We start from the raw sequence: 14,676 nt of genomic DNA, 5'->3' as shown, positions 1-14,676 counted from the left end.
TGATGAAGGCTGCCTGTGGAGAAGGATATTAATAGCTCCAGCACTTACCGGATGACTCATTCTCCAAGCAAAACCGTCGAATGAAAATGATTTTTTACCCAAAGTTGGTTGGATGTTGGGTGAGATGTCGCGCCTCCAAGAAATACAGGTCCTTCTCAAAAAATTAGCATATTGGGATAAAGTTCATTATTTCCTGTAATGTACTGATAAACATTAGACTTTCATATATTTTAGATTCATTACACACAACTGAAGTAGTTCAAGCCTTTCAGTGTTTTAATATTGATGATTTTGGCATACATAACTCATGAAAACCCAAAATTCCTATCTCAAAAAATTTGCATATTTCATCCGACCAATAAAAGAAAAGTGTTTTTAATACAAAAAAAGTCAACCTTCAAATAATTATGTTCAGTTATGCACTCAATACTTGGTCGGGAATCCTTTTGCAGAAATGACTGCTGTTTAGGCGTGGCATGGAGGCAATCAGCCTGTGGCACTGCTGAGGTATTATGGAGGCCCAGGAGGCTTCGATAGCGGCCTTAAGCTCATCCAGAGTGTTGGGTCTTGCGTCTCTCAACTTTCTCTTCACAATATCCCACAGATTCTCTATGGGGTTCAGGTCAGGAGAGTTGGCAGGCCAATTGAGCACAGTAATACCATGGTCAGTAAACCATTTACCAGTGGTTTTGGCACTGTGAGCAGGTGCCAGGTCGTGCTGAAAAATGAAATCTTCATCTCCATAAAGATTTTCAGCAGATGGAAGCATGAAGTGCTCCAAAATCTCCTGATAGCTAGCTGCATTGACCCTGCCCTTGATAAAACACAGTGGACCAACACCGGCAGCTGACATGGCACCCCAGACCATCACTGACTGTGGGTACTTGACACTGGACTTCAGTCATTTTGGCATTTCCCTCTCCCCAGTCTTCCTCCAGACTCTGACACCTTGATTTCCGAATGACATGCAAAAGTTGCTTTCATCCGAAAAAAGTACTTTGGACCACTGAGCAACAGTCCAGTGCTGCTTCTCTGTAGCCCAGGTCAGGAGCTTCTGCCGCTGTTTCTGGTTCAAAAGTGGCTTGACCTGGGGAATGCGGCACCTGTAGCCCATTTCCCGCACACGCCTGTACACGGTGGCTCTGGATGTTTCTACTCCAGACTCAGTCCACTTCTTCCGCAGGTCCCCCAAAGTCTGGAATCGGTTCTTCTCCACAATCTTCCTCAGGGTCCGGTCACCTCTTCTCGTTGTGCAGCGTTTTCTGCCACACTTTTTCCTTCCCACAGACTTCCCACTGAGGTGCCTTGATACAGCACTCTGGGAACAGCCTATCCGTTCAGAAATTTCTTTCTGTGTCTTACCCTCTTGCTTGAGGGTGTCAATGATGGCCTTCTGGACAGCAGTCAGGTCGGCAGTCTTACCCATGATTGCGGTTTTGAGTAATGAACCAGGCTGGGGTTTTTTAAAAGCCTCAGGAATCTTTTGCAGGTGTTTAGAGTTAATTCGTTGATTCAGATGGTTAGGTTAATAGCTCGTTTAGAGAACCTTTTCATGATATGCTAATTTTTTGAGATAGGAATTTTGGGTTTTCATGAGTTATGTATGCCAAAATCATCAATATCAAAACAATGAAAGGCTTGAACTACTTCAGTTGTGTGTAATGAATCTAAAATATATGAAAGTCTAATGTTTATCAGTACATTACAGGAAATAATGAACTTTATCACAATATGCTAATTTTTTGAGAAGGACCTGTACATACATACTGGACTCAGTTATACTGTGAGGGGATTTTTCTTGCACATTATGTTTCTTGACATTTATCTATGTTTGTAAACACTAAATTCTCTGAGCCTGGTTCTGCTGGAGGTTTCTTCCCGTTAAAAGGGAGCTTTTCCTTCCCACTGTCGCCAAAGTGCTTCCTCATAGGGGCTCATATGATTGTTGGGTTTTTCTGTGTATGTATTATTGTAGGGTCTACCTAACAATATAAAGCACCTTGAGGCGACTGTTGTGATTTGGCGCTATATAAATAAAATTGAACTGAACTGAATTAAATTCCTACTGTATCAGATATTTGACGTGGTGGGCCTCATCACAACAGTAAGTCTAATATGGTTAAAGCTGTCAAAGAACTTGGAGTGATAAGGAGGAGAGCTAAAAGAACATTACACTGCAAACACCAACATACAGCTGCAAAGTCAATGCTTAACTGAGGACCATCAGTCTTTCAAAGCATAGGTTCAGATTTACATTGCAATAACGTCATAGTGTTCCAAAAGAAAGGATAGCACAACATAATGTATTTACACACAAAAGCACCCCACTGTTGACCATTATGAATAATGCAGCCTAACTAGTAAATAAAACCCTCACTCCAAGAAATTTGAGATGTATAAGGTTTAAATCACTTCTCACAAACCCACAAATGATTCACAGTAGAGCATAGAAAACATATCAAGTGATTAAACTGAGACCTAATACTTCATGAAAAATATAGCTCATTTTGAATATGATTGCAGCAATACTGTCACGGCTGGGTTCTCTTTTGCTTTTGCTTTCTTCGTTTTTCTCAGTGAATCTAAGCTTCAGTTGGAACGGTGGCTCCACCTCTGGGCAGAGTACTGTAGACTGTAGTGTCTTCACTCCTGTAGTGATAATCGCTGGAATTGTCACCTGGAATACTCACTTGCCTGCAAGCCCTCTGCCACTGGTCACTTCCCTCTTGGAATCGACCTGCCTCCTAAGATACCCCTCGTGTTTATGCTCACTGCCAAGTAAGACTGTAGTTCACTCACTCTTGGACATAGTTCAGTACCTACTGAGCCCTCTCGTTTCACTCTGGATTCACTCTTGTCCCTTTGCAGAACTCCCATTGTTGATCCTATTAACCGTGAATTCAAGCTTCCTCTCAGTCACCTTTGCATTATTTCTTAAATGATTTTGTGCAAATAAACTTAAAAAAATGCAATCAGTGTGTTGAGTCGGAATTCAGTGTCTTCTCATGCCAAATATGACGTGCCAAAAAAGCTGGAATCCACTCTTAACAGTCCGTAAATATCCATGGAGGTAACCAAGGAGACCAGCTGCTGGACTAGTGAGGAAACCTATTCCTGCCTGATTCTGTTTTAATGCAGTGCTGCAGAGATTTCTCCAGACTGGCTGAATCTCTTGATATTATGCACTATATATGGTGAGATATTAAATGTTTTCACAATTTGAAATTGATGAACATTATCTTGAAGTTGCTGACTGATGACCTTCTATTCAATTCAATTCAATTTTATTTATATAGCGCCAAATCACAACAAAAGTCGCCTCAAGGCGCTTTATATTGTACAGTAGATAGCACAATATTAAATACAGAGAAAAACCCAACAATCATATCATATGACCCCCTATGAGCAAGCACTTTGGCGACAGTGGGAAGGAAAAACTCCCTTTTAACAGGAAGAAACCTCCGGCAGAACCAGGCTCACCATCTGCTGCGACTGGTTGGGGTGAAAGAAGGAAAACAGGATAAAGACATGCTGTGGAAGAGAGACCGAGATTAATAACAGATATGATTCGATGCAGAGAGGTCTATTAACACAGAGTGAGTGAGAAGGTGACTGGAAAGGAAAAACTCGATGCATCATGGGAATCCCCGGCAGCCTACGTCTATTGCAGCATAACTAAGGGAGGATTCAGGGTCACCTGGTCCAGCCCTAACTATATGCTTTAGCAAAAAGGAAAGTTTAAAGCCTAATCTTGAAAGTAGAGATAGTGTCTGTCTCCTGAATCCAAACTGGAAGCTGGTTCCACAGAAGAGGGGCCTGAAAACTGAAGGCTCTCCCTCCCATTCTACTTTTAAATACTCTAGGGACAACAAGTAGGCCTGCAGAGCGAGAGCGAAGTGCTCTAATAGGGTGATATGGTACTACAAGGTCATTAAGATAAGATGGGGCCTGATTATTTAAGACCTTGTAAGTGAGGAGCAGGATTTTGAATTCAATTCTGGATTTAACAGGAAGCCAATGAAGGGAAGCCAAAACAGGAGAAATCTGCTCTCTCTTTCTAGTCCCTGTCAGTACTCTTGCTGCAGCATTTTGGATTAGCTGAAGACTTTTCAGCGAGTTTTTAGGACATCCTGATAATAAAGAATTACAGTAGTCCAGCCTGGAAGTAATGAAGGCATGAACTAGTTTTTCAGCGTCACTCTGAGACAGGATATTTCTAACTTTAGAGATGTTGCGCAAATGGAAGAAAGCAGTCTTACATATTTGTTTAATATGTGCCTTGAAGGACATGTCCTGGTCAAAAATGACTCCAAGGTTCCTCACAGCATTACTGGAGGCCATGGTAATGCCATCCAGAGTAAGAATCTGGTTAGATACCATATTTCTAAGATTTTCAGGGCCGAGTACAATAACCTCAGTTTTATCTGAATTAAGAAGCAGAAAGTTAGCGGCCATCCAGGTCTTTATGTCTTTAAGACATTCCTGCAGTTTAACTAATTGGTGTGTGTTACCTGGCTTCATGGATAGATAGAGCTGCGTATCATCTGCATAGCAGTGAAAATTTATGCTATGTCTTCTAATGATGCTGCCTAGGGGAAACATGTATAATGTAAATAGAATTGGTCCTAGCACTGAACCCTGAGGAACACCATAATAGACCTTAGTGTGTGACGAGGACTCTTCATTTACTTGAACAAATTGGAGTCTATTAGATAGCTATGATACAAACCACTGCAGTGCAGTACCTGTAATACCTACAGCATGTTCCAATCGCTCTAATAGGATATTATGATCAACAGTATCGAACGCTGCACTAAGGTCTAGCAGGACAAGCACAGAGATGAGTCCACTGTCAGAGGCCATAAGAAGATCATTTGTAACCTTCACTAAAGCTGTTTCTGTGCTGTGATGAGCTCTGAAACCTGACTGAAACTCTTCAAATAAGCCATTCCTCTGCAGATGATCTGTTAGCTGTTTGACAACTACTCTTTCAAGGATTTTTGATATGAAAGGAAGGTTGGAGATCGGCCTATAATTAGCTAAGACAGCTGGGTCTAGAGATTGCTTTTTAAGTAAGGGTTTAACTACAGCCACCTTGAAGGCCTGTGGTACATAGCCGATTATTAGAGATAGGTTGATCATATTTAAGATTGAAGAATTAATTAATGGCAGGACTTCTTTAAGCAGTGTTGTAGGAATGGGGTCTAAAAGACACGTTGATGGTTTGGAGGAATTAATTATTGAAGTTAACTCAGAAAGATCGATTGGAGAAAAAGAGTCTAACTTAACATCAATGGTACTAAAAGTAGCTGTAGATAATATTACATCTGTGGGATGATTATTGGTAATTTTTTCTCTAATGATAAAAATTTTATTTCTGAAGAAGTTCATGAAGTCATTACTAGTTAACGTTAAAGGGATGGTTGGCTCAGTAGAGCTCTGACTTTTTGTCAGCCTGGCTACAGTGCTGAAGAGAAACCTGGGGTTGTTCTTATTTTCTTCAATCAGTGACGAATAGTAAGATGTTCTGGCTTTGCGGAGGGCTTTCTTATAAAGCAGCAAACTATTTCTCCAGGCTAAATGATGATCCTCTAAATTTGTGACACGCCATTTCCTCTCCAGCTTACGAGTTATCTGCTTTAGGCTACGTGTTTGAGAATTATACCACGGAGTCAGGTACTTCTGATTTGAGGCCTTAGTTTTCACAGGAGCTACAGTATCCAGAGTCGTACGTAGTGAGGAGGTAAAATTATTAACAAGATAATCGACCTCTGTTGGAGTAGCGTTCAGATAGCTGCCCTGCTCTATGTTGGTACAGGGCATTGAAGATGATAACAGTGGGTGGATTATATTCTTAAACTTAGTTACAGCACTTTCAGAAAGACATCTACTTTGATAAAGTCTACTCTCCATTGCTGTGTAATCAATCATTGTAAATGTAAATGTTATCAGGAAATGATCAGACAGCAGAGGGTTTTCAGGAAACACTGTTAAATGTTCAGTTTCTATGCCATATGTTAAAACAAGATCTAGAGTGTGACTAAAGTGGTGGGTGGGTTCTTTTACATTTTGACAGAAGCCAATTGAGTCTAATAACAGATTAAATGCAATGTTGAGGCTGTCATTTTTAGCATCTACATGGATGTTAAAATCACCCACAATAATTATTTTATCTGAGCTGAGCACTAAATCAGATAAAAAGTCTGAGAAATCAGAGAGAAACTCTGTGTAAGGCCCAGGTGGACGATAGATGATAACAAGTAAGACTGGTTTCTGAGTTTTACAGCTGGGTTGGACAAGGCTAAGCATCAGGCTTTCAAATGAATTAAAAGTCTGTCTTGGTCTCTTGTCTTTGGAGAAGCTGTCTCTCCAGGGTCACGTTGTGGTCAATGGTTGTTGGACATTTGATAAGATACTTATGTGGTCATATTAAGGTACATATATTTCTACTTATTTAAGCTATGTGTTACATTTAACATAATTTTTAACTTCTTTAACAATGGACTTTTCCTAATTTTGGGATATCTTAAGTTCTTTCTGTTAAACCGAACTGAAAAAGGCTTTCCTTTCCCTCTCATGGTCTTCCACTCATCCAAGCACTCATGCGTCTCATGTTTGCCATTTTTTAAACAAGATCAAATCATCTGTTGACATTGAAAATCAACTCTCACGTGTTTTAATGTTATTTTTTCCAGACTACAGGGTATCTTACTTGTTCTGTAAATAACAGATACATAACACGAGGAATCTGTAGACAAGGCACAAGATTTTTTTCATCTATTAACTACTCCTGTTTAAGCATGTAAAATAGAACATGTAAGGAGCAAAAGGACTACGTTTTCTGAAATTCAATCTCAAAACCATCGATTATTATCGGCCAACAACTTTGCTTTTCATTAGCTTTTAAAATTGTAAATTTTGAACTGGTGTCCTTGTAATTGATATCCGTCATCTACTACCTGGATATGATGGCTATACCAGAGCCCTTGAAAAATTGGCTGTGTTCCCCTGTGGGAAGTTAACACATTCCCAGAGTAGTCACCTCTGTTTCTTCATATAGAGAGTCAAACCCACCAGAGAGAGGGAATAAACCCTTTTGTCAAAAAGCAATTTATGAGGGATATGAAAATTGTCCTAATTTTATGATAAAATCATAATGAATAATTGATCATCATGACGATCATAATAATAAAAATCATAATTATTAACAACATCAACATGGCCCTGCGACAAATTGGCGACCTGACCCGGGTGTACCCGCCCTTCTCCCTACAGTAGCTGCGATCAGCTCCAAACCAACACGACCCTGAACTGGAAGAGCATAAGAGAATGGATCAGTGTCTTTGGTTTTAATTATTCAGTTATAAACTGAATACTTAAGGTATGTAAAGTGCAACCCACAGCCCTCCTTGAAGCAGTAAACCAAAAAACTAAGGATGGTCCCAGCCTTGACCAATGAGAAACATAGCTGGCGTGGGCCAGTGCTGACCAATGAGAAACAGACACACACACACATATATACATTATATACACACACACACACACACACACACACATATAGCCCCCTATGATGGCTGAGAACGACTGAGGTAAGATCCTGTTTGACGTCCAGATGCAGATGGACGCAGGAAGATGACCATATTTCCTAAAACTTTGAACACTTTCCTTTAACATTCAATTTGATCTAAAAATTAATACAATTTACAAAGTGAAAGTGAGCGCTTTCTTTCACAAGGAAGCTAATTATACAGAATTACAAAATAAGGATAAGTAAAAGTTAAGTGCATTGTTTCTCACAAGACAGGAAAGCCATCAAGTTCTCAGGCATAACTGATCAAAGCACATGCAAGGACAACATGCTGGAGATTAACTCGACAAAACTGCAGTGTCTTACACCATCCATTCGCAGAGAGGGACCAAGATGGAGCTAAAGGAAGGAAGGAAGCAGTTTTAAATATAAAACTATGGTAACTAAAGGATCTCACTGTGCATTTCGAACATTTCACATTCATGATGGTCTGCTGGTTTGTTTAGCGCTAGTAGTGATAGATTGCTATCCCATCAATGACATTGGTGCTTAAATTAAATCAACCTGATATCGCATGAACACCATTGGATACAGCCAAATCCTTAAACTTACATTCTATTTCTTTTCTTAAAAAACAAAAAAGTCATGATCTCAAAGAAAGAAGTGAAGAAAAACTTAAGGATATAAACCTTTCATAGGCCGACGCCAATGAGCAAAACCGAGGCACAAGATGGAAAATGCAACAGTAACTTTCATAACGAACTGCATCTCTGAGTTGTCAGATGGTGGATGCACCTCGTTAAATTGTGCATCATTTGCTTTTATTTCATAAAGGACATTTCAGTATATCTTGTGCTAATACCGGAAATTAGAGCACATTTCATAGCTTAAATTAAAAAAAAAAAGAAAAAAAAAAGACTTCAAAGAAGCACCGTTGATATTCACAGTACTACCTCCAGTGATTGTAATCATAGAACTTTTCCTGTGACACACCTGTCACCCATTTATGTGTGCAGAGATTTTTTAAGTAGACCACACACATTGACGAATACACACAGAAGCTTGACATCCTGCATCACGCACAGTCTTCAGTGAAAGGCCTTTCCCGACTTGACGTCTTGACACATCCACTTGGAGTGGGTCCCGCTCCTTTGGGAAAACGTGCCCGGGGATGTTTTGCTCTACATGTGACCACCCACTAAATTCTTTCGCATTTCTAGCTCTGTGCTTGTTATTTTAGCCTGCATTCACTCAAGTCGATACATGAGTATACAAGAGTCTCTAAAGTGAAGGAACACCATCGCTCTCGTGAGGACAAATGCTAAATATCTGACCTGACAGCAGGTCAGCTGAAGCTCAGACTGAAAAGAAATTGTTTACTGTGCCATTTTAAATTGACATAATTGGCAATTTAAAACAGACACTATTACTTGACAAATTGATCGTGACTAAATTAGCGATTAAGAAAAATGCATGGATATGCACAGGATAGTAAGTATTGAGACTCTCTGAATCATGTTGTAGATATCATTTTAAATGGATACCGTCAGTTTTCAAAAAGGGTAACAAAAGTAGCAAAAGTAGTGGCACATCAGCAACTGCTTACACTTTTCAGCTGATTGAAAATCTTATTGTATTGCTTTACTGGCAATACAATAATAAAAATACTGAAATGGGATACCGAGCAGCATGTATTTCTATTCTAAGTAATAAGCAACAGGATATTATTCAGACTAAATCTGAAGAGTTTAGTGTCTGTTATATTCATGATGTCATAAATACAGTAAATCAACCATGAAACCACAGACTGAAGACATGATGTACTCGTACATGTGCACTTACCCTTGACACAACGAAGTCTGTGGAGAAGAAACAAGGACAAAGGTCACACTTTGATTGATTGAAGGTTGTTGAATGAAAACATGCCTGGTAGTGGCTGTGACCTGACAGCTTTTAACAGTATTCTAACTTTATTTAGTATTAAATAATTATGTTATGAGATATCCAAATGTGACGTAATGTTTCAGTTTGTGCACTGATTGATTTTTAAAGCTCCCTGCATGCCAGAGCTTATACAGAATACTGAGTGTTTGCGGTTCATAAAAAGGGATCAATTACTATGTTTTTAAAACCCTTGCAACAGCCAAATACTTCATACATACATAAAGGGAGTTCTATAAAGAAGCTCTGGTCACATAGTTAAGTCACTATATCAGAAATGCCATCACTGTTTGTGAGTGCCAATGCAGTTAATGTACTCCAGTTTGATAATCTGTTTGCTGAAGGACTTGTCAACACTCCTACTGTAATACTCAACTCAATTCAGTTCAACTCAAAATGTATTTACACACATTGATTTAGCACCAAAACACAATGGAAGTCACCACAAGGTGCTTTATATTGTGAGGTTAGGTATGTTCTCCTTGTGCCTGTATGGTTTCTATCATGAAGTCCTCCAAAGAGATGCAAGTTAGGTTCAGTGGAGATTCTAAATTTCCACAGGTGTGTGTCAGTGTAAGTGGTTGTCTGAATGTACTCTGCTGATGAAAAGCAAAAGCAGAACCAACTTTCAGACAGAAGCTTATCCCAGTTTTTGTGCACAGTTTATTTTCAAGGCTTAACTGAGGGTCACACGATTACAGACACTGAAATGTTATACAGGAAGCAATTGCTCATTCAGGCATTGCTTTATTGCTGATAGCTGGTCACTAGCACTGTTGAGGATTAATTTCCCAAGATAAGCCTCTAATGCATTTACTACCTCTAATGTACACTATATTTCCAAAAGAATTTGCTTGCTTGCCTTCATATGCATATGAACTTGAGTGACATCCCATTCCTTGGCCCACCATTTGCAGATATAACATCTTCAGCTCTTCTGGGATGGCCTCTCCCTTAGAGATAGGGTGAGAGGTTTAGCCATCCAGGAGGGGCTCAGAGTAGAGCCGCTGCTCCTCCACATCGAAAGGAGCCAGTTGAGGTGGTTCGGGCATCTGACAAGGATGTCTCCTGGTTGCTCCTGGGTGAGGTGTTCTGGGCATGTCCCACCGGGAGGAGGCCCCGGGGCAGACCCAGGACACGCTGGAAAGATTATCTCTCCCCAGCTGGCCTGAAAATGCCTTGGTGTTCCCCCAGACAAGCTGGAGGAGGTGGCTGGGGAGAGGGAGGTCTGGGCTTCTCTGCTTGGGCTGCTGCCTCCGTGACCTGGCCCCGGATAAGCGGAAGAAGATGGATGGATGGATGGAACTCTTCTGGCAAAGCTTTCTAAAGGGTTTCTAGAGTGTTTATGGGATTTTTTTTTTTATACTGTTCTTCCAGAAGCACATTTGGGAGATCAGAGGCTGATGTTTTACAAGAAGGCCTGGCTCACAGGCCTCTGCTCTAATTAATCCCATTAGGTGGAGGTCAGTACTCAGGCTAGTCAAATTCCTCGACACCAAGCTCATTCATCCATGTCTTTATGGACATTGCTCTGTGCACTGGTGTGCAGTCATGTTGTCAATCCTGAAAATGTTCCCAAAGTTGAAAGTGATTATTTGGAGCATGAAATTGTCCAAAATGTCTTGGTATGCTGAAGCATTAAGAGTTTCTTTGACTGGAACTAAGGGGCCAAGCCCAACTCCTGAAAAACAACCCCACAACATAATGTCCAAATTTCACCAAACTTCACACTTGGCACAGTGCAGTCAGACAAGTACTGTTATCCTGGCTACCACCAAATCCAGATTTTCATTTGGATTGCCAGACACGGTGTGACTCATCACTTCAGAGGGCACAACTCCACTGCTCTAGAGTCAAGTGGCGGCGTGCTTTACACCACAGCATCTGACACTTTGCATCGTGCTTGGTAATGTAAAGCTTGGATGCAGCTGCTCAGCCATGGAAAGTTATTCCATGAAGCTCTCTAAGCGCTGCTCACTAATCTGAAGGGCACATGAAGTTTGGAGATGTGTCGCTATGGACTCTGCAAAAAGTTGGTGACCTCTGCGCACTGAGGCTGCATTTACCTGCTATTGTTGTGATATGGTGCTAAATATATATCAACAAATATAAATAAAATGGAATTGAATGGAACTGAATTAGTTTTTAGTATGTCCTGATATGTGAAACCTTACATTTTAAACAGGGTGTACTAACCTTTTGTCATGAATCTTCTACATAACATAATGATGCTCTTTATTTCCAATGAATTTTTCTGCCTTGGTTTGTTTTCTCCAATCCTCACCTTTGTTTTCAGCCTTCAGCTCCTCCTGCAGGAAGTCCGTCTGCCGATTGCCCAGCACGAAGGCCAGAAAGGAGAGGATGAGGGCATCCAGCACGCCGATGATAGCCAGAATGTAGGCCCAACGAACAGAGCAGTTGCCCAAGGTATACTTTCCAGTGTCCTCACCACACATGTCCTGGATCACCTCTGCGTCCCAGCCATCCGGGAAGATCATACAGCCAAGCACGAGACAGATGGCTAAGAAAAAAAGAAAAAAAGAGGGAATGTAGGCCAGCAGTGAGCAAAGGGATTACTCAATTAATAATTAGTACAAAGATGTGATAGATAAACAGTAGTCACAACAACCTGAGTAGAACTGTATTTGTCTTGTGTGATACTGGATTTTGTTAGGGACCACGTATGATATCATGCAGAGTGATGGGTCAAAGTAACAGATGTGTTACATTTAAAAACAGCTCATGACAGAAAATGTCAAGGCTGGCTACGTTGCTGGCAGCAGTAGGACCCAAACGCACGATTCATAACATGAAGGAATAACAAAAAGCCTTTCTTTGCTGTAAGACCCAAACACAAGGAAACCTAACCTAGAACTGGAAACTAGGACTGGAACTGGAACAGAGAACTAAGAAACCGCAGAGCACAGACGAAACAGACAGCAATGTGAGAAAACAACAAGAGGCAGAGGAAGACAGGACTAAATACACAGAGGATAACGAGGAGATGGGATATACAGCTGGAACTAATCAGACATAATGAGACAGGGAGGAAGCCGACTGAACGTACTGAACACAGGACTAGGGACTATCAAAATAAAACGGGAAACATGTTTCACAAGGTGTAATGTTGCATGTTGTAATTGGCATGTTTTAACTTGGTGTGTTTAATTATGTTGCATGTGTTGCTGTGTTTTATCATTTTTGATAATGTTGTTTTATTCTTACAGTTTTATTGCATGCTTTTATTGTGACATTTGTTGACTTGTTTCTGGGGAGCACGTCCCCCCCATACTCCCCCGCCCCTGATCGCTTGACAGTTTGACACACAGGTCATGTGACACACCTGCGAGAGAGCATTTCCTGGAAAAACTGCAAGGAGATTGGTCAATCAGGATTCACCTTTTGGCCACTGAAGGCCAATAAGAGGGCCTGGCAGGACGGATGAGAGTCGTCGGGTGGTGAGCGGCAGCACATAACGGGCAAAAGGACTAGGATGATGATGATGGTGATGATGGTGGTGGTGACCGCGAAGCAACGCCGGGTAAATAAATGAAAGTGACTGCCGCTGTCCTCTTTCTTCAGTTTACACCAGAGTGAAGTGGCAGAGGTGACGTGCGAGGACGCTTTTGCATTTTACTGGACTTTTAGTGGTTTTAATTATTCGGCTAAGGCCAATGGAACTTTTTTGTTTTGTTTCTACATATTTAAGTTCTTGTTGGCCGTTGTCTTATTGTTTGTTTCTATGGTAAGTAAATTATATTTTAGCAACGTAGTTTTATTTCTCTACTGCCTTGGCTGTGTTTGGCTTATTGTGACATTAGCATGATGCATACATTTTCATGGCAATATTTTCTTTGCTGCTGAACATGATGAGCTATTGATACTTCATCACTTAGAATGAAGCAAAATGAAAGCACTGATCGGGCAATCTCCAAATTTTTCCTGGAAAGTCTTGCTGTCATGAAGCTTTTTTCCTTTGGTTGCTAGCACACAAAATGCAACTACAAAAAATGCATTTTTTCCCCCTTTAAAATCAGCCAGTAAATTGTAGCCACTGAAAATTAAAATTAATTGACATACAACACATATAAGACAGCTGTGCATTAATTACATCACAGTCACATTAACCATAGGACATATCTTTTTGTACAGAGGTCACAGACCGTATATAAATTCCTCCATGTGTACTCAACTGTAAATCTCCACATTACATCTGATGGCCCTGTTCTTGTGACCATTTGGATCACTTTTTTTTTTTTCCCCATTTTGAACTACAAAAGGATGCATCTGTGGAAACTTTGTGTGCGTGTTTATATGTGCATGCCCCCATAAGGCCCAAGTGATCCCTTGGTGTGTATGGGCCCAGCTGACGTCAGGCTGGCCCTAACAGATGGGTCCCTGAATGCCTCATTTACTGGACTATTGCTACTATTGAGAGCAGCATACAAGGCAGAAACCCCCCCAGAAAAACTTGTGTGAACTCCAAACGTAGGAACATGCAGGAATGTTGAGGGTTCAGCTGTTATAATGGACACTGAGCTGCATTCAGTTTACTTCAATGATAACAACACTAGCCAAACACTCCATGTCTCATAGACTGTGAAATAATACAGTTAACTATTATAGAAGGATGTGCATTTTTATATTCATTTGTGTAAATATCTGGATAGCTGTTTATGTTAAATTTACAAACAAAACAACAACATGTAAATGGTTTGTTCTTCTTCAGTGGAACAAATGTGTGAAGCTCTAGGCATGGAGAGTTTTTGTAAATCTGGACTATGCCAGGGCATGAAGTAGAACCACTGCTCTGCATCTCCACCAGAAAAAAAAGAGAGAAATTTGCTGCCAAAACCTGAACAAAAGCAGCTTCGGTGAGTGGTTTCCCCATTAATTTATTATTTCTAAGAAAGTCGATTAATGGTCTTTATTAATTAACGGCATAAAAAAAATATCATGGTCTAATAGTCATTTTAGTTGTGATGCCAGACATCCCACAATTTTGAACTGGTTTCTGGGGATGTTGTTTCTGAAATACTAACCCAAATGAAACCCTCAATAAGCCCAGCTGATATTTTACCCACAATCTAATTTGTTAAACTCTTTGACTCTATTGATTCCTCTGCGGTCCCTCTAAATTGCTCTTTGTTATCAAGCTGTGTTCCAGGCTACTTCAAACACGGTGTTGTCCAACTCCTGTTGGAATT

The 14,676-nt window shown here is 40.5% G+C and overlaps 1 protein-coding gene across 2 annotated transcripts in view; it reads right to left on the bottom strand.

Annotated features, from left to right (window-relative positions):
* The window catches only part of lhfpl4a (LHFPL tetraspan subfamily member 4a), a 35,819-nt gene that overhangs the window by 5,901 nt on the left and 15,242 nt on the right, over positions 1-14,676 (bottom strand). Inside the window, exons 2-4 of one of the 2 annotated variants that reach the window (XM_063474877.1) lie at positions 11,754-11,990; positions 9,371-9,387; positions 7,895-7,927 (exon numbers count right to left, since the gene is read on the bottom strand). In XM_063474877.1, the coding sequence (XP_063330947.1) occupies positions 7,895-7,927; positions 9,371-9,387; positions 11,754-11,990 (287 nt within the window). The remainder of the gene's footprint in view (positions 1-7,894; positions 7,928-9,370; positions 9,388-11,753; positions 11,991-14,676) is intronic. The other variant, XM_063474878.1, reaches the window with a different exon arrangement.

Source organism: Pelmatolapia mariae, linkage group LG5, assembly GCF_036321145.2.
Source record: "Pelmatolapia mariae isolate MD_Pm_ZW linkage group LG5, Pm_UMD_F_2, whole genome shotgun sequence".
Taxonomy (NCBI): Eukaryota; Metazoa; Chordata; class Actinopteri; order Cichliformes; family Cichlidae; genus Pelmatolapia; species Pelmatolapia mariae.
Note: the sequence above shows the minus strand (reverse complement) of the source record. Positions and strands in the feature narration are given on the sequence as shown.